The 19258-nt window shown below is 47.7% G+C and overlaps 1 protein-coding gene across 1 annotated transcript in view; it reads left to right on the top strand.

Annotated features, from left to right (window-relative positions):
- The window catches only part of GOLGA3 (golgin A3), a 41911-nt gene extending 25935 nt beyond the window's left edge, over window positions 1-15976 (top strand). The window contains exons 13-23 of the mRNA XM_049769273.1: window positions 1238-1332; window positions 2778-2994; window positions 3211-3354; window positions 3958-4155; window positions 6959-7075; window positions 9792-9931; window positions 10416-10548; window positions 11434-11556; window positions 11990-12154; window positions 13091-13254; window positions 15084-15976. Coding sequence (XP_049625230.1) covers window positions 1238-1332; window positions 2778-2994; window positions 3211-3354; window positions 3958-4155; window positions 6959-7075; window positions 9792-9931; window positions 10416-10548; window positions 11434-11556; window positions 11990-12154; window positions 13091-13254; window positions 15084-15309 — 1722 coding nt within the window. The 3' untranslated portion in view covers window positions 15310-15976. The remainder of the gene's footprint in view (window positions 1-1237; window positions 1333-2777; window positions 2995-3210; window positions 3355-3957; window positions 4156-6958; window positions 7076-9791; window positions 9932-10415; window positions 10549-11433; window positions 11557-11989; window positions 12155-13090; window positions 13255-15083) is intronic.
- The last annotated feature ends 3282 nt before the right edge of the window (window positions 15977-19258 follow it).

The following is a 19258-nucleotide window of genomic DNA, read 5'->3' as shown; positions in this document are numbered from 1 at the left end:
CAGGAATCCTACAGGAAGCCAGACTAGTCTAGAGCACACAGCATGGGCTTGTGTGAGTCTACGGAGGCTCTAGGAAGAAGGAATGTTCTCTGGGGAGGTGGGCCTGGGAGTCTATGGAAAAGATGGTCCCAGGAGACTTCAGGTGGGGCTATAACCCAGAAACTTCCCCCTTTAACACACCCCTTGATTGTGCCCACTAGTGTGCACTGGATGTACAATGTGACACTTGGGGCTCTTGTTTAGTGGTCATAGAAAGGGTAAGCTTCTCCCATAGTCTAAAGCCCACTCTTGGGTGTGCTCCCATGGAGACAGGTCCTAACAATCAGATTTCAGAGGATTTTGTTTCTTTGCTTTCTTTCTTTTCTTTTTGGGTGGGGGGGTAGTTTTGAGTTTTCTTTTCTTTTTTTTTTTTTTGCTTTTTGGGCCACACTTGGTGATGCTCAGGGGTTACTCCTGTCTCTGTGCTCAGAAATTGCTACTGGCGGGGCCAGAGAGATAACATGGAGGTAAGGTGTTTGCCTTGCGTGCAGAAGGTCGTGGTTCGAATCCCGGCATCCCATATGGGGCATCCCATATGGTCCCCCGAGCCTGCCAGGAGCGATTCATGAGCATGGAGCCAGGAGTAACTCCTGAGTGCTGCTGGGTGTGACCCTAAAATCCAAAAATAAATAAATAAATAAATAAATTGCTACTGGCGTGGGGACAATATGGGACACTGGGGATCAAACCAAGGTCTGTCTTGTATCTGCCACATACAAGGCAAACGCCCTATCGCTGTGCTATCGCTCCAGCCCCTGGTTTTGGGTTTTAGAAAGAAAACTGTACAGTTGGGCCAGAGAGCTAGCATAGCAGTAGGATGTTTGTCTTGCACACAGTTGGTCCAGGGACAGACAGTGGTTTGATTCCCAGCATCTCATATGGTCCCCTGAGGCCTGCGAGGAGCAATTATGAGAATTACTTCTGAGCACAGATCCAGAAGTAACCCCTGAGCGCCGCTGCGTGTGCTGCCCCCCCCCCCCAAAAAAAAAAAACTTGTACAGTTAGCTGCACTCAACAGTACTGAGGGGTTACTCCTGACTCTGCACTCAGAAATCACCCTGGGAATTTTAGGGGACCATATGGGATGCCAGGGATCAAACCTAGGTCAGCCACATGCAAGACAAATGTCCTTTCACTGTGCTATTGCTCCAACCTATGGTTTTATTTCTTATTGTCTTTCCCTCCCTTCCCTCTGAAGTCTTTGCAGATTGATAAAGAGCAGATGGTTGCTCTTTCCGAGGCAAATGAGACGCTCAAGAAACAAGTAGAGGAGCTACAGCAAGAAGCCAAGAAGTAAGCAGGCTGCTTGGGTGGGTACCATGGTGTAGCACTTGCCCTCACAGGCACCAGAGATGTCAGTTTTCTAGTTGGTTCCATTGTGATTTGGTGGCTGCTGTCTTCACAGAAGAATCCCAGTTTGTTACTTGGATATGCTAACAGGGAAGCTACTTTCTTTTTTTTTTTTTTTTTTTTTTTTGGTTTTTGAGCCACGCCTGGCGATGCTCAGGAGTTACTCCTGGATCTGTGCTCAAAAATTGCTCCTGGCAGGGTTAGTGGACCACATGGGATGCTGGGAATTGAACCCGAGTTCTTCCCAGGTCGGCCGCATGCAAGGCAAACGCCCTACTGCTGTGCTATCGCCCTGTCCCTGGAAGCTACCTTTTGTTTCTCTTCCCCTTCCCTGATTATTGTGTGCTCCCTGCAGGCTTAAGTGCCTATGTGCAGAGACATCCTATTGGGGTCTTTATTTTTGGGCCACACTCAATGGTGCTCAAGTCTTAGTCCTGGCTCTGCACTCAGGGATGACTTGTGGTGGACTCAGGAGGCCATATGTGGTGCTGGGGATTGAACCCAGGTTGGCCACATGAAGGCAAGCTGCTGCACTATAACTCCAGCCCCTGGTTGTTTTGTTTTTGTTGTTGGGCTATAACCCAGCTGTGCTCAGGTCTTAATCCTAGCTCAGTGCTCAAGAATCACTCCCTCTTAGTGCTTAAGGGACCATGGTTAGTACTGGGGATTGAACTGGGTCATCTGTGTGTAAGGCAAACCCAATACCCACTAAATTATATTACCCCCTTTCATGTATTCTTGAGCATTTCGTACAATGTTTGAGGGCCTATGCAGTGCTTGAGATCAAATGCAGGGCTCCTGCATGCAAATATGTGCTCCAACCTTTGAGCCATCTTTTCCACTTTTGATAGAAAGAGGTTGTTAGTGAAACAGTTTTATTGTTACTCTTTAAGAGCACAAGAGATTCTTTTGGTTGGTCTGGAGGACTGATTGCCTTCCCTCTGTCTTCTCAGCGTACTAAGACTCGTCCCAGTCAGCACAAGCTTGCTGCGTTCTGAGTTCTGTGGGGGTACTGACACCCATTATGTTTCTCTGAGCCATCATAGAAAGTGCCACTAGGCTGTGCTGGAGCAGTCTGAACTGACAGCCGTGTCCTTGGGTACAGTTAGCAGAGAGTGGACCCTTTCTGTTTATTCACTAAGGAAATGTAGATTTTCAAGGGGTTCTCAGTGATACTCTTTCCTGAAAAGAGGTCAGTAGGCCAAATAAAAAGTCTAGGTAGTACTGTCACTGAAGAAGGTGGAGCCCAAGTCACATGTGTTCATTCTTGCCAGAGCCTTTGGGAGGAAGGCAGCAAAGGACAAGTTTCCAGATGCATCTGCCTATATTTGTCATTGCTCAGCTCACTACATGAGTTCAGACTCTCTGTATTCCTCCACTCCACACAGGGCCATCTCTGAACAGAAGCAGAAGATGAAAGTGCTGGGTTTGGACCTCAACAGTGCTCAGAAGGAGATGAAGGCCAAGCATAAGGCCTATGAGAATGCAGTGGGCATCCTTAGTCGTCGCCTGCAGGAGGCCCTCATGGCCAAGGAATCAGCAGAGGCAGAGCTGAGCCAACTGAGAGCCCAGGCTAGCAACAGTGGTAGTGACCTCACTCTGCATGTAGGTAACCATCAAGGTTCACAGACAGTTCCCCTCTGAGGCCTTCAAAAGGACCAGGAGAAACAGACGGCACTCGTGTGCAGGAAGTGGGTGGGGGCTTGGGATTACCCTCATGCTTGTTTCTTCCTTGGCATCCCCATGAGCCATTCAGAAACCATCACAGGGCTTGTTTCTGAACTGAGTGAATAACCAAGCCACTTCCTGTGTTGGCCATAGGAGAAGATTCAGGCCCTGGAGGTAGAGCTGCAGACCCTTGGACATAGCAAGATGATGCTGGAGAAGGAGCTACAAGAAGTCATTGTGATGACCACCCAGGAGCTTGAAGAGCAAAGGGAGAAGGTGCTGGAGCTAGAAGATGAGGTAGGCCACATTTCCTCACAAGAATGAACAAAAAGAGGACCCCTAGTCCCAGGGTCTTCTGTGTGCTTGCTCATATTTTGTCTCCGCATGTCTGCAGATCTTCAAACAGCTGACATTTGGTTAGGACAAGAGCCCTTAGCCAGGGTGGGGTGCATCTTCCACATACTGTTTCTTAGCACCCTAAGTTAGAACATTCTGGCTCCAAAGAACAAGAATCAAGTTTAAGAAGCCTGGACCTTCGAAAGAAGTTGGCAGGGTTGGGGGTGGGGAGGCATGGGAAGCAAACCATGGTGCTTAGCAGTAGAACACTGCCTCATGCATGTGAGACCCAGGTTCAGTACCTGACTCTGAACAAACAAACAAGCTCGGAAACTCTCAGGCCCTCAAACAGTTGTATCTGGTGGTTCTCAACAGCCTAACTGTCACCAAAGATTACCACAGGGTCTCTGGGTGGCTCTCAAGATCATTGGCCTTGATCTCATGTCCTGTTCAGTTCAGTTCCTATGACTGTGCCACTCCCTCTGCAGTTAGGTTGCATGTACTGTGTTTGTGGGTGTGCTAAGCAGAATGAATGGTTCTTCACAATGTCTTTGTTTGTCTCAGCTTCAGGAGTCCAGAGGTTTTAGAAGGAAAATAAAACGCCTGGAGGAGTCAAACAAGAAACTGACTCTGGAGTTAGAACATGAGAAAGGGAAGGTTGCAGGCCTCAGCCAATCCAGCTCAGCTCTATGGGAACACAACAGCATCTTAGAATCTGCCCTAGCTCAGCGGGAGGCAGATTTGGTCCAGTTGAATCTTCAGGTAAGGTTGTCACACTTACCCCACATCAGTCACCTGAGCTATGTGTCAGCAGACAGCACTCTGAAGGTCTCTTAGATGAGGAAAACATGTTCAGAGAACTTTTTTTTTTTTTTTTGGTTTTTGGGCCACACCCAGTGGTGCTCAGGGGTTACTCTTGGCTGTCTGCTCAGAAATAGCTCCTGGCAGGCACGGGGGACCATATGGGACACCGGGATTCGAACCAACCACCTTTGGTCCTGGATCAGCTGCTTACAAGGCAAACGCTGCTGTGCTATCTCTCCGGGCCCATGTTCAGAGAACTTAATGAAATCTCAAACCCTCCACATCTCTGAGGTTCTAATCTTGAGTCCTAGAGTAGCTACTCTGGGACCATTAATTACTCCTTGGTAGGCAAATGTTAGGATACAAGAGGGGCCATCATTTGGGACTCAGAAGCTAAGAATTGTGGATTTAGAACAGGACTCAGGGGGCTGGAGAAATGCCTTACACATGGCAGACATAGATTTAATCCTTGGATCCACATATGATTCCCTAAGCACTGCCGGAAGTGATCTTGAAGTGCAGAACAGGAGTAATCTGCTGTAGGCAGCTTCTGTCCTACAGCCATCAGTGAGATTCACTTTAGGGAGAGTGAGTTGCGCGGATGGCAAAATATGAAATATGAAATAACTGAGACCACACAAAATGCATTGTATGGGGACCCACGTCTATGAGACAAGAGACAAACTTTACTTTTCAGCTGATGACATTTTAAGCACAATTCTGGTATGCAAGGTATTTTTAGGGAAACAAAGGGCAGAGGATCGTTAGGAGGGACAACACAATGGTACCAGACCCTAGAACAGGAGTCTCAAACTCAATTTACTTGGGGGCCACTGGAGGCAAAGTTGGGGTGATCCTTGAGTGCAAAGTCAGTAGTAAGCCTTGAACATTGGGGATGTGACCCAAACAACTGAAACAAAACAAAACCAAAAAAGATTCTCTAGGGCAGGGCCACAAAATGTTGTACGGAGGGCCTGCGGGGCTGCAAGTTTGAGACCCCTGACCTAGAATCTACATATCAAATAACTACCCGATGTAGGTGAGAAAGAGCCCTGCTAGAGGTTAGAGAAAACATGAGACGGAGGTATTCTGGTTTGCAAGAAGTTCACAGCCTCTGGAAAGTAGAATTCAAGAAAGGCAGAAGCTATTGTTAGCACCATGAAGCTGAGAGCAGGAAAAAGCAAGTTGCTGGGAACTGGCTTGGCTCAACCTTTGAGTTGCAAATATACTAGCCAGCGGGGAATTTAGCAGCTTTCTTTTGGTACTGAAATTTTTTTAGACTGCAGGAAAACTGAGGCCTAATATCTATAGTTTAGCAAGGGAGGCAAAGCCAAATAAATAAAGTAAAGAGATAAATAATGTCACAGCCATGTCAGAAATATAGCCAGTAATCCATGCAGGGGTTATGATTGACTTCCACCGACAGGCCTTCTGAATTATTTCTTGGGGAAAATTAGGCACTTCACCAGGAAAGCCAAAAGACACATCTGGAGTATGCTTTCCCTTATAGTGGAGACATCCATGTTACGTGCAGTGACAGTAATCCTTGATCACCATCAGGTGTGGCCAAAAATTTTTTAAATGCTGAATTCAGTTGTGGTGACTGTGACCCTTGTTCATTTCCTGCACCACATACAGTCCCTGAGCACTTCCCTGAGTCACTTTTGGGCAGAGCTCCCAAGCACTATCTGGTGTGGCCCAAAACATAACAGAAAAAAATGTTTGGTTCTATGGAATGAGGGGACACTACTAATTGTAGTCATATGTAGAATTACATATTAATTATAGAGTCCTGGATGGGGCTGGTTGGAGTGGATGGATGGAGGGTGAGGCCTTTCTCTCCCAGACTGGGCCAGGAGCCTGCAACCCCTTTCCTGCCAGCTGGTCTCAGGGTTCAGGGTAGTGGTGAGGAAATGACCCATAGCAGTCGATTTCAGGAGACATCAGTTTTATTCAAGGCCCTAGCCACCATGTATGGCTTCTAAGCTTAAACCTTTCAAGCAAGCTCCATAAGCCGCCTTGAACTTAAACCTGTTTCTTATCCCTCTATGCTGCCAACCCTCCAGCCACTTCTTGATTCTCTCTCCAGCCCCTTTACACCTCTCAGGCAACTCTTTTATTATCTTCCATAGACCCCCTCTCAGAAGTGGGCTGGGGTAATATCAGCATTTTGCCCTGGGAGGGGGTGACAGTCATGTAGTTCCCTGAGCACTACTAGATATGACCTTGGAGACTTCCAAGTATTGCTTGGATTGCCCTAGTGTTCCCCAGCCCTGAAGGGCCCAAACATTTAGCACTCCTGGTGGTTAGCAGATACTTGCTGGGAACGGCTCCCAGATCCCATGAGCTTCGATTGGGAGGCCCAGTTTTAAAAAAATATCAAAAAGCCTGGACTCATGCCTGACCTGGGTCTACTGCCTTGCGCTCCACAGTGTCTGATTAGAAGCTGGTTTAGAGAAGCTCCCAAGTTGCCATGTTCAGCCCCCTTTGAGCTTAGACTCTTAGACTCTATCTGCAGGCTGTGCTCCACCTCAGAGGCTGTGAGTGGATGGCCTGCCTTTCATGCCTTTCCTGCCTTGGTGCTCCCAGCTACCCGCTGGGGTGTGATAATGAGGTTGCAGTCCTGGAACTCCAGTTTCTGCCTCTGTAACAGATTTTCTCCAACTCTTCTGATGTGTCCATGTGATGTTGTTTGACCTCATGGTACTGAGTGGACTGAGCTCCAAAGGACTTTGCCAGCATGTGTCTGTTACCTTTGCAGGTGCAGGCAGTTCTACAGCGTAAGGAGGAGGAGGACCGACACATGAAGCAGATCATCCAGACTTTAGAGGCTGCCTTGGAGAGAGAGAAAGTGACTGTGAGCAGCCTCAAGGAACAGGTGTGTGGCCGGCTCCCAGCTGCTCTGATTGCTCCATCATTGAACCTTTAAACAGCTTCTCAGTTGTCTGAAAGCTAAGGGTGTCTCCTAGGAATGTCCGACACTGGTTCCTTAGCTAAGGTGCTTTAGGGTGCAGGTGGCAGTGAGCAGGCATGGAAGGAGGCACTGTACCCACCCGAAGAAGGAACACTGTTCCAGGAACATGCATGGGCTTGGAGAGTTAGTTGTCCTGTGTGTAGGGTCAAGCTGAAGAGGCAAACTGCGAATGAAGAGATGTACCATTAGCAGTGGTGTTCATCTGCTTTGCACTTGAAAGTGCTACACAGGAAGAACTGGTTTTTGTTTTGTTTTGTTTTGCTTTTTGGGTCACACCTGACAGCACTCAGGGGTCACTCCTGGCTCTGTGCTCAGAAATCGATCCTGGCAGGCTTGAGGACCATATGGGATGCCGGGATTTGAACCACCATCCTTCTGCACGCAAGGCAAACGCCTTACCTCCATGCTATCTCTCCGGCCTCTGGTTTTTGTTTTTATGGGAGTTTATTTATTTTTTTTTGTTTTGTTTTTTGGGCCACACCCAGTAATGCTCAGGGGTTACTCCTGGCTATGTGCTCAGAAGTTGCTCCTGGCTTGGGGGACCATATGGGACACCGGGGGATCGAACCGCGGTCCGTCCAAGGCTAGCGCAGGCAAGGCAGGCACCTTACCTTTAGCGCCACCGCCCGGCCCCATTATGGGAGTTTATTTTACTGTTTTTATGTTTATCAAACTACTGTAGTATACACAGAAAATTGCTAATGGTTCCAACACCCATCTCTTCATCAGTGTATACTTCCCGCAACCACTATCCCCAGTTTCCCTCCTGCCTTGCCTCCTCCCATCCCTCAGCCTGCCTCTGTGGCAGAGACTTTTCTTCTTTATCAGGAAGAATTTTTCATGCCTGATTCCTTACTGTAAGGTGCTCTTCAGGAAAGAGGCTTTATTGTCTGCTGTTTCTGCTCATCTAGTTTTTGGAGGACAGGATGGTGTGATTTGGGTCACATGCAGCAATGTCTTGCCTTACTCGAGGCTCTGTGCTCAGGCATCTCTTCTGGCAGCACTTGGGGACCATATGTGGTTCTGGAGATTGAACCCAGGTCAGTTGCATGCAAGGCAAGCACCCTATCCACTGTACTATCTCTCCATCCCCCTTTAAGGTATTTTGATACGAATAGTTTGGTGGTGGTTTTGTTGGTTCTTTTTTGTTTTGATTTTTGGTTCATACTTAGTAGTGTTCAGGATTTACTCCTGCTTTTGTGCATAGTGATCACTCCTGCAAGGCGTGGGAGACCATATAATTGCTAGGATTTGAACCAGGGTCAGTTTTCACGTAAGGCAAGCACTATAACCCATGCATTATCTTTCCAGTTCCCTTTGAAATGTTTAAGAAAAAGTATTTCCCTTGATCTCCTGACACTGGTTCAGTCCCAGCATCCTGTATGGTCCCTTAAACCTTGCCCTGAGCACAGCCCTAAACACTGCCAGGTATGGCCCTTCCCTCCAAAAAAGAAAAACTCTTAGAAAAGCTACTTATATCATAAAGGGGGTACTTTATTTGTTTGTTTTATTTGGGGCCACACCTGGTGACGCTCAGAGGTTACACCTGGCTCTGTGCCCAGAAATCGCTCCCAGCTGGCTTGGGGACCATATGGGATTCTGGGAGTCGAACATAGCTCTGTCCCGAGTTGGCCACATGCAAGGCAAATAAATGCCTTACCACTGTGCTATCTCTGGCCCTGGAAAGGAGTACTTTTTTTTTTTTTTTTTGGTTTTTGGTTTTTGGGTCACACCCAGCAGTGCTCAGGGGTTACTCCTGGCTCTATGATCAGAAATCGCCCCTGGCAGGCACAAGGGACCATGTAGGATGCCGGGATTCGAACCACTGTCTTTCTTCATGAAAGGCAAACGCCTTACCTCCATGCTATCTCTCTGGCCCCCTAGGAGTACTTTTTTATAGGTAAGCAATATGAAAAGCAGATTCCTCTAAATATACATAAACTTTTTTTGTTTCTTATTTTGTTTTGGGGCAACACCCAATGATGCTCACTAGGTTTACTCCTAGCTATGTGCTCAGAAATTGCTCCTGGCTTGGGGATCATCTGAGATGACAGGGGATCAAACCACGATTCGTCCTAGGCTAACATGGGCAAGGCAGATACCTTACCACTTACGCCACCACTTTGGCCCTGATAAACTTAATACAAAGTTAAGCTTGAGGAAGATGGTCAGAATTTTTGAGACCAAGAAAATCTTTTTTTTTTTTTTTTTTTTTTTGGTTTTTGGGCCACACCCGGCGGTGCTCAGGGGTTACTCCTGGCTGTCTGCTCAGAAATAGCTCCTGGCAGGCACGGGGGACCATATGGGACACCGGGATTCGAACCAACCATCTTTGGTCCTGGATCGGCTGCTTGCAAGGCAAACACCGCTGTGCTATCTCTCTGGGCCCCTTGACCAAGAAAATCTTACATACAGTATGCATTCAATATATTCTGGTTGCGGCATTTCATGTGTTTGCCTGCCAATCATATGTTCTGTATTTGGGTCCTTGACTGGGACTGTGAACATCTCTGCAGGAAACCCTACAAAGAGCATCTAGGTCAAGAGGATGGTTGCTGTGCCTACTTCAGTCATGTGTGCCAGCTTTCTCCCAGGTGACGCTACTACTTCCTGTTTGTAGGTCGCTGCTGCAAAGGTGGATGCGGGACATAACCGCCGCCACTTTAAGGCTGCTACCTTAGAACTGAGTGAGGTGAAGAAGGAGCTACAGGCCAAGGAGCACCTGGTGCAGAAGCTGCAGGAGGAGGCCGAGAATCTCCGGTACGTATGAAGCCCTGCCATCTCAGGGTCACTCCTTCGACCTGATTCCTAGGTTTTAAAAAATTGCTAGCACTTTAGAGGAGAAAGAAAAATGGCCAGTTTCCAAACCAAAAGCCTGTGGCTGAACTGAGCTTCAGTTGTAAAATGTATCCCTGCTCTGCCCCTCTACTGTCCTTGTTGGAACAGAGAGTCCCAGTTTGGGGCACTGGCTTCTAACCTCTCAGGATTGCTGTGGACTGATGTAGCCTCAGGTCTCACACACATGCCTCTGCCTTCTCTCCAAATGCATCTGCAGTGAGACTCAGCAATGTTTTTTCCCGCCCAGGGGGTTGTCTGAGCACCATTTAGGTCAGTCCCTGACCAGAATTGAGCTTTTGTCATTCCAGTAGTTCTCATCCAGGAGGGGACACAGCTGATACCATTCTGTAAGGTGTTGGGAAGTGAAGTGCTGTCATTTACTCCTTTCCTGTGCCCTGCATTCAAGGTTTCAGGAGAAGAGTCATTCCCAGGAAGTAGCACAGTTCCAGGCAGAGCTGGCAGAGGCCCGGACCCAGCTCCAACTCCTGCAGAAACAGCTCGATGAACAGCTGAGCAAGACACCCCTGGGGAACCAAGAGGTGACTTCCTCCCCTGTGGGTCTCCCAGAGTCAGACTCTGCTGGGGGGGTAAATTCAGATTGTCCAGTTCCTGTCAGCTTGGAAAGGTATTTTCTAAGTGATATTCAGGGGCTGGAGTGATAATACAGCAGTTAAGGTACTTGCCTTGCACACAGCTGACCCAGGTTCAATCCCTGGATTCTTATATGGTCCCCTACACACTGCCAGGAGTGATTCGTGAATGCAGAGCCAGGAGTAACCTCAGAGCATTGCCCAGTGTAGCCCAAAAACAAAACAAAAAATATGTTATTCAACAATAGAGTTTCAATTAGAACTGTTTCTTTTCTTTTTTTTTTTTTTTTTTTTTTGGGTCACACCCGGCAGCGCTCAGGGGCCACTCCTGGCTCTGCTGGTCCAAGTGCAGTGGTGTTTACAATTCATTGATCACAGCCAGTTACGGATTTTTTTGTTCCTCCTCCACTCCCACTGCTTCACTTGACTAGCCTAGAAAAAAAGAAAAAAAAGAAATTGCTCCTGGCAGGCTCAGGGGACCCTATAGGATCCCCTTTTTGAACCACCGTCCTTCTGCATGCAAGGCAAAAACGCCTTACCTCCTTGCTATCTCTCCAGCCCCTCAATTAGAACTGTTTCATAGAAGTATAAGAAAGTACTTTAAGGGCCCGGAGAGATAGCACAGCGGCATTTGCCTTGCAAGCAGCTGATCCAGGACCAAAGGTGGTTGGTTCGTATCCCGGTGTCGCATATGGTCCCCCGTGCCTGCCAGGAGCTATTTCTGAGCAGACAGCAGGAGTAACCCCTGAGCACCGCCGGGTGTGGCCCAAAAGCCAAAAAAAAAAAAAAAAAAAGTAAAATTCTTTTTGGTCATGCATCTTTTTCCTCCTCAAGATGGAAAATCTCAAGTGGGAGGTGGATCAGAAAGAGAGAGAAATTCAGACCTTGAAGCAGCAACTAGACTCAACTGAGCAACAGAACCAGATGGAACTGGACGGACTCCAGCAGTTACTGCAGGTACCAAGGAATGAGGATCCGGTGGCTGAGAGTCCCAGGGAATACTGAGCCAGGAGCGTGCTCAGTGTAACAGGCAGTCTGGGTGGGTACAGGCTGCCACCATATGGCTCTGCAGACTCACTCATTTTAGAAGGAAGCCCAAGTCGAGTCACTGAAGGAGACCAAACCCCTGCTGAGCTGTGCTCATGTGCTGGGAACAGGCTCTCTTTAAGTCAAGACAAACTCGTCAACCTCTCAGGTCTATCTAACAAATTTCTCTGCAAAGAATAGGTATTGACAGTCCAGGGCTTGACAGTCCAACTGGCTTGCCATTGGCCCACCTCAGGTTGATCCTACAGCAGGACTGAGCTCTGACCATTTTTTTTTAAAGTGTGGCCTGTGACACAGCTTGGTGTAACCACCCAAAAAATATCTTTGACTTCACTTTCCTCAGAATATCAAATCAGAACTGGAGGTGGTACGAGACGATCTGTCCCTGACGCAGAAAGATAAATTTATGCTTCAAGCAAAAGTGTCAGAGCTCAAGAACAGCATGAAGACACTGCTACAGCAGAACCAGCAGCTGCATGTGGATTTGCACCACAGCATGGCCAAGACGGTAACTGGGCTGCACCTCCCTCCCTGACACATGGGCGGTAACTGGATGACACTTCCCTCCTCCCCACAGGACACCAGATAGTGACTGGTCTGTACCTCACTCTCTGACATATGGGCAGCCTGGGGGCATGTCTGGTGGGAGCTGGCCAGTCTTCTCACTCTTTATACAGGTTACATATAGCTAACAGCATGGGATACTGGGCTGCTCTACTTGGGCAAACCATTTTGTTTTGATGCCTTTTTTCCTTTTTAACTCAAATACTATTTTGTTTAAAATGTTCCATAAATCAAGAAAGGTCTTGGTCTGTGTGTGGAGCAGGCGAGTCCAGGGAACAAAGCAGCTGCACGTCCTCTTTTGAGTGTCTGGTGCTGACATTTGTTTACCTCCTTAGTCTAGAGAAGTATTTTTTTATACTTAAATACTGCTCAGGAGCCAGAGCAGTAGTGTAGCAGGGAGGGCATTTGCCCTGCACGGGGCTGACCTGGGTTTGATTCTAGGTGTCCCATATAGTTCCCTGAGCCACCTAAGAGATTCAAGAGCACCCTTGGGTGTGGCCCCAAAACAACAAACAAAAGGAATACTACTCAGATTTAGAGTTAACAGACTGTCCACTGAAGGAATTTTTTGTACTGGGATGTCTTAATAGTTGAGGAAACTTCCAAGTCCACACTCTGCTCTCTGGTGGGAAGCTCTCATGCATTGCACTGACATCAGTTACTTGACTCTGTCTTCCAAGGAGCCCAGACAAGTGCTGTGTGTGCTTTGTTTTATCTTCAACCCAAATTAGTGGACCTGTATGGTTGCCAGCTTTGCTGGTCCAACCTGAGGGCAAGAGTGGGAATTTGCCACTAAAAGCAACAGTAATGGGGCTGCCAAAGGCAAGTGGGTGAGTTGAGTCCCCTTGCAGGAGAGCTAACTGTGTGCTTTGACACCCAGAGGAAGGACTTGAAAGGCGAGGCCAGCTCTTCCAACCCTGTAACTCCGGTGAAGATTCCCGATTGTCCAGTCCCAGCCTCACTATTGGAGGAGTTACTGAGGCCTCTGCCTGCTGTGAGCAAGGAACCCCTCAAGAATCTCAACAACTGTCTCCAGCAACTGAAGTATGGCTCTTATTCTTCTGTCCTGTGTTCCACCTCACTCGCTCGCTGTTAATAGTAATTTACATGGGGCCATAGCGATTGCATAGTGGGGAGGCATTTGCCTTACATGCAGCTGACCCGGGTTTGATCTCTGGCATCCCATATAGTCCCCCAAGCTTGCCAGGAACAATTTCTGAGTGCAGAGCCAATGTAACCCCTGAGCACCACTGGGTGTGGCCCCAAACCAAAAAGACCCAATAATTTAACTTGGAAGACTATTTTCTTTGGCTGTCACTCCTTGCAAAAGCTGAGCTACATTGAATGGATGCCATAGGCCTGTTAAATTCAGTCAGTAGGGTAGGATTGTCGAGTACTGGCTCCCAATACATTCTTTACCTAAACCTGAGCCCTTACAAGCCCAGGCTAGAAAGAGCCTCGAGGCCATGCCTGGAGGAAGGACAGGGTTGTAAGATAGATGAATCGGGCTCATATATCTCAGTGCTCACGGGCTATTTCCTGGTATTATTCAGGAGTGACCCCTGGCAGTGCTTAAGGGACCATAGTAGTGGCTGGGATTTAAAAAAGAGGAGTCATGGGGCTAGAGCAGGGGTTTCAAACTCAATTTACCTGGGGGCCGCAGGAGGCAAAGTCGGGGTGAGGCAGGGCCGCATAAGGGATTTCGCTTACTAAATATTCGCAATAAAAATCGCAAAAAATTGGGCCCGGAGAGCTAGCACAGCAGCAAGAGGCGTTTGCCTTGCAAGTAGCTGATCCAGGACCAAAGGTGGTTGGTTCGAATCCCAGTGTCCCATATGGTCCCCTGTGTCTGCCAGGAGCTATTTCTGAGCAGATAGCCAAGAGTAACCCCTGAGCAATGCCGGGTGTGGCCCAAAAACCAAAAAAAAAAAAAACCATAAAATATTGCATTAAACATTTGCATATCCCGAACGGAACTGCTTGGGGTATGCGAATGTTTAATGCGATTTTTTTCTTACTAATGCGATTTTTATTGCGATTATTTGGTAAGCGAATAATCGCGAATACTGCGATATTTGAAGGCCAGCCGCAGGCCACAAAATGTCATACCGAGGGCCACAAACGGCCCATGGGCGGCGAGTTTGAGACCCCTGGGTTAGAGCAATAGCACTGTGGTAGGGTATTTGCCTTGCATGCAGCCAACACTGGACAGACCCCCATTTAATTCCTGGCATCTCAAATGCCAGGTCATGTCCCCCCTCCCCCCAGCCTGCCACAAGCAATTTCTTTTTTTGGGGGGGTTCACACCCGGCAGTGCTCAAGGGTTACTCCTGGCTATCTGCTCAGAAATGGCTCCTGGCAGACACGGGGGACCATATGGGACACCAGGATTCGAACCATTCACCTTAGGCCCTGGATCGGCCGCTTGCAAGGCAAACGCCACTGTGCTATCTCTCCAGCCCCCCACAAGCAATTTCTGAGCGCAGAGCTAGGAGTAACTTCTGAGTGCAGCTGGGTGTAACCCAAAAACCCAAAATAAATAAAAATTAAAGTAGGAGTCAGCTGCATGCAAGACAAGTGTACTTTCTGGCCAAGACACTTTTTTTCTCTTTCAGTTTACAAGTAGAATCCTGTGTGAGAGATAGGCTGAGCTCTCTTTCCTCATTTTCCCAGAATACAAGTCCATGAGTGTGGAGCCACAGTACCATCCATGTCCCTTAAGTTCTTGTGACCCTGATAGGTTTTGTGAGTCTAACTAGTAAGCTTCACTTAGATGCTAGTGTGCCAGATCAGATTCTCTCACAACTGATTTCCCGTTAGCAAGTGATATTCGTCCTTTCACCTCTAATATGACACTCCTCCAACTTCCCCAGGCAGGAAATGGACAGCCTGCAGCGCCAGATGGAGGCCCACACTGTCACCGTGCATGAGTCTCTGTCCTCGTGGACTCAGGGAAGCTCTGCTACCACTCCCTCTTCCCCAGAAGACCACTCTAACCCCAGGGGAGATATGGAGATGCACAGCCAGAACAGAGCCTCTGGAGAAGGACTGACCACTGTGGCTGCTGAGCACCCACACCCTGGCATCATCGAAACCTAGAGGACTGTTCCTGTGTACATCGTATTTATTGGACTGTGCTCTCTGTCTGTCTGAGAGATGAAATGGCGCTCTGCATTTGCCTTTATAAGGAGTGAAAGAATAGTAGAGCCGGGGTAGAGAAATAGTCACTTGCAAATCACACCTAATTTTTTTCCCATGAAATGACCAAATCTTTAAAATCTATTTTAGACTTGATAAAAAAAAAAAAAAGTTGAGGTTGTTTGCCAAGGACTTGAGAGTAGCAGTGGGCTCTGCTCTCCTGGAGAGCCCCTGGGGACTCAGGTTGTCCATATTCCTGTTTTATCCTATAAGAGCTTTCCTCCCCCCAGGAAAGAATCTTTGGTTGTACCTTTTGTTATTATTCTTGGATTTTTCAACAGCTATCCCACCATAGAGTGTATATAGAAATATAGGGAATTGCTGTCTTAATCGCTGAAAAGCAAATCCTGGTGTTATTTAAGAATGACCTGAATTTGACCTACTGATTGCCTTTTGAAAACCTGCTTTCAGGAAATAATGTTCATGTAGGATTTAGGGACTTTAGTTAGGAAATTGTATTTTAAGAAGTATTATTTTATGTACTTGGACAGGAAGTATGTTTAATTTCACTTTATTTTTGAGGGATTTTTTTTCTTGCTAGGTGCACAGTGCCCACTAGTCCTACCCTGGGCTCTGCATGACCTCATGACCATTGGCTCAATCACAGGGAGGTCACCGGCCACCAAAACAACCACATAGCCACTGCTGACCCAGCACGGGAAGCATGGCACAGGCTGGAGAGGAGCCGAGGCATGCAGTCGAGGTCCCTAATAGGACTTGTGCTCCTCAGGGAGTACTCTTAACCCAGGGTAGTAACATGGCCTGCAGAAAGCTTAGAAGGCATTAGCCTCACATCTGGCCAGGTGTCTTCTGAGTGCCTCATGTGTCATGATACACCTTGTGTACACATTGACCAGTGTACTTTTTCGATCTAGAATACTTAAACGCTACAGAAACTGGCGGTGAGGCTCGAGGTGTGAATTCTTGCCCTGGTTTGCTGAGTAAGAGAGTCTAAAGTACTATTTATTCTAAGTGTGCGAGAGAATGGTCTGTGTGGCTTTCTGTGCGGTGCAGCAGTATTGGTCTGAAGATGAAGTTGGAAGCATCACTGATCGGGCCAGATACGTATGTCCATACAGTACTTATCTCTTGTGGAGAAGACAGTATGGTATTTGTATGTTGTGTTCTGATAAGTTATTTCAGAAGGTTAAAATATATTGACCACAAAAATGTCTAGTATTTAAAAACTTTCCTAACAAATAATGGAACAACTGAAAATACATATATCATTTGTACAGGGTTCATCTTGGACTGCTACTTGAAAGCCTAGTTATAAATATATCTTATATTTCATCTCTGGAAATCATTTTTTAAGAATTGTAACATTGGAAAGAAAAATGACAGCTTTTTTATTTATTTTGTTTTCATTAGTCTTTGGTTTAATTTTAAAACCAAGAAATATCATTTAGCCTCATTCTGCACCTGCTTCCTTAACTCTCACTTGTAAGATCATCAGTGACTGCTGTTCACTTTTTTTTCTCATAGGAAAAGATAAAGTAATTCTGAGTATATACATCAAGGGAAAGCAAGTCTCAGTTTCTCACCCCTTTCATAGTCTGTGTGCATTTATGCATATATGAATGTAATGTGTGCCTGTGTGTGTGCTAAATCATGTGTATGGTGTAAATGTGTGTATGTATAAAACGTGTGTGATTGCATGTGTCATGTGTGGGCAAGTGCATACATGTATGTGAGTACATGTGCACACAAGTTCCCTTTGCTGGCATCATTGTGAGTCTCCAACTCTTCTGTGAGCACCTGGCCTGGTTACTAAAGAGATGTGACCCAAAAACAAAAAAGGATTTGTCATTGCTTTGCTTTTGTGGTACATGAATGTTACATGTTATATCCTTGCAGAGAGCATTGGCATGGGCACTTTGTGATGTCTTTATTTTTTGTTCTTTTTGGTTTTTTTTTTTTTGTGGGGGGGTCACACCCAGTGATGCTAAGCAGTTATTCCTGGCTATGCGCTCAGAAATTGCTCCTGGCTTGGGGGACCATATGGGTCGCTGGGGAATCGAACTGCAGTCCGTCCTAGGTCAGTGCATGCAAGGCAAATGCTCTATCCTTGTGCCACCACTCCAGCCCCTTTATTTGTTTTTTTTTTTTTTTTTTTTTTTTTTTGGTTTTTGGGCCACACCCGCTTGACGCTCAGGGGTTACTCCTGGCTATGTGCTCAGAAATCGCCCCTGGCTTGGGGGGACCATATGGGACGCCGGGGGATCGAACCGCGGTCCTTCCTTGGCTAGCGCTTGCAAGGCAGACACCTTACCTCCAGCTGTTTTGTTGCCAAGATACCTGCCAGCATATATATTCAGTGTATATCCAAATATCAGGAACCATGCACTCAAAATGGTAACCATCTTTGGTAGCACTTATGCCTGTGAACAGACTTTTTCAAGAATGAAACATCTGAAATCTCCAACCAGATCAAGATTAACTGATGCCCACTTGCATCACTTGTTACAGCTGGCAGTGACAAATATGGAACCGGACATTGACCATCTCATTAGCCAAAAGCAGGCCCATAGTTCCCATTAAAATACTGGTGCGTGATCTGTTTATTTATAAATGGTTTTCATTTTATTTATATAAGATATGTGCAGTGTGAGTAGGAATTAATAGCTCGTATAGTCCGGCCCTCCAGCTCCCACTTTAAAAAGTTTGAAGACCACTGACATAGAGTATCCCAAGCACGGCCAGGAGCCCAGAGGTCCACTGAGTGTGACCCCCAAACCACCCAAATAATAAACATGTCAGAAAGGTCTTTCCCTTAACGTGGCATAATACTTTGAGTCGGTTAGCAAGCAGCCGTGTGACCCCCAGCAGGCGGAGAGCGAAGGCATGCAAATATTGCATGTGGCTTGACTGCGAATATTGCTCTCGGCAGCGGGACAGGGAGGGAGGAGCTCGGGACGGCTTTAAAACCCAGACCCTGGTGATAGCACGGAGGTTGGGCGTTTGCCTTGAATGTAGCCAATCCAGGAGGGGCGGTGGTTCGAATCCCGGCATCCCATAGGGTCCCCCGAGCCTGGCAGGAGCGATTTCTGAGCAGAGAAGAGCCAGGAGGACCCCTGAGCAAAGCCCAGTGTGACACCCCCCAAAACAAATAAAATCCAGACCCAAAAAACTAATAAATAAATAAATATAATAAAACCCAGATCCTGGCCCTGCCTAGGAAGCCTGGTGTGACCTAAAAATAAATAAATAAATAAATTAATAAATAAATAAATAAAACCCAGACCTCCCCCCCCAAAATAAATATAAGAAAACCTAGGGGCCGGAGAGATAGTATGGAGGCAAGACCTTCATGCAGAAGGTCATCGGTTCGAATCCCGGCATCCCATATGGTCCAGCGAGCCTGCCAGGAGCAATTTCTGAGCCTGGAGCCAGGAATAACTCCTGAGCACTGCCGGGTGTGACCCAAAAATAAAATAAGTCAATCAATAAAATAAAGACACAGACCAGAACCCGGCCCGGCCTGGGAAGTGACAACAGAGCCAAGCGGAATCCCGGAAGAGCGCAGAGCCCCTCCTCCCCCGGAAGTGCGCTGAGGACCCGGGCTGTCCGCGCCGCTGCCTGCCGCGCTTCGCCCGCCGCCCTCCCCATCCAGGCGCGAGACGGACAGCCCGGGGACCTGAGGGGACCTAAAGGGTCCTGCGGGGGCCTTAGGCGGCCTGAGTCGGGCCTGAGCGGGGCCCGTGCGGGGCCTGGGTGCGGCCTGTGCTTGGCCTGAGCGCGGCCTGAGCGCGGCCTGGTCGGGGCCTGGCCGGGGCCTGCCGGGCGTGGGCCCGAGGGGTCGGTGGCGGCGGCTGCTCCGGGCCCGACGGACGGGGCTGCGAGGGCGCCG

Source organism: Suncus etruscus, chromosome 2 (assembly GCF_024139225.1).
Source record: "Suncus etruscus isolate mSunEtr1 chromosome 2, mSunEtr1.pri.cur, whole genome shotgun sequence".
Lineage (NCBI taxonomy): Eukaryota > Metazoa > Chordata > Mammalia > Eulipotyphla > Soricidae > Suncus > Suncus etruscus.
This window is presented reverse-complemented; position numbering and strand designations above follow the sequence as displayed.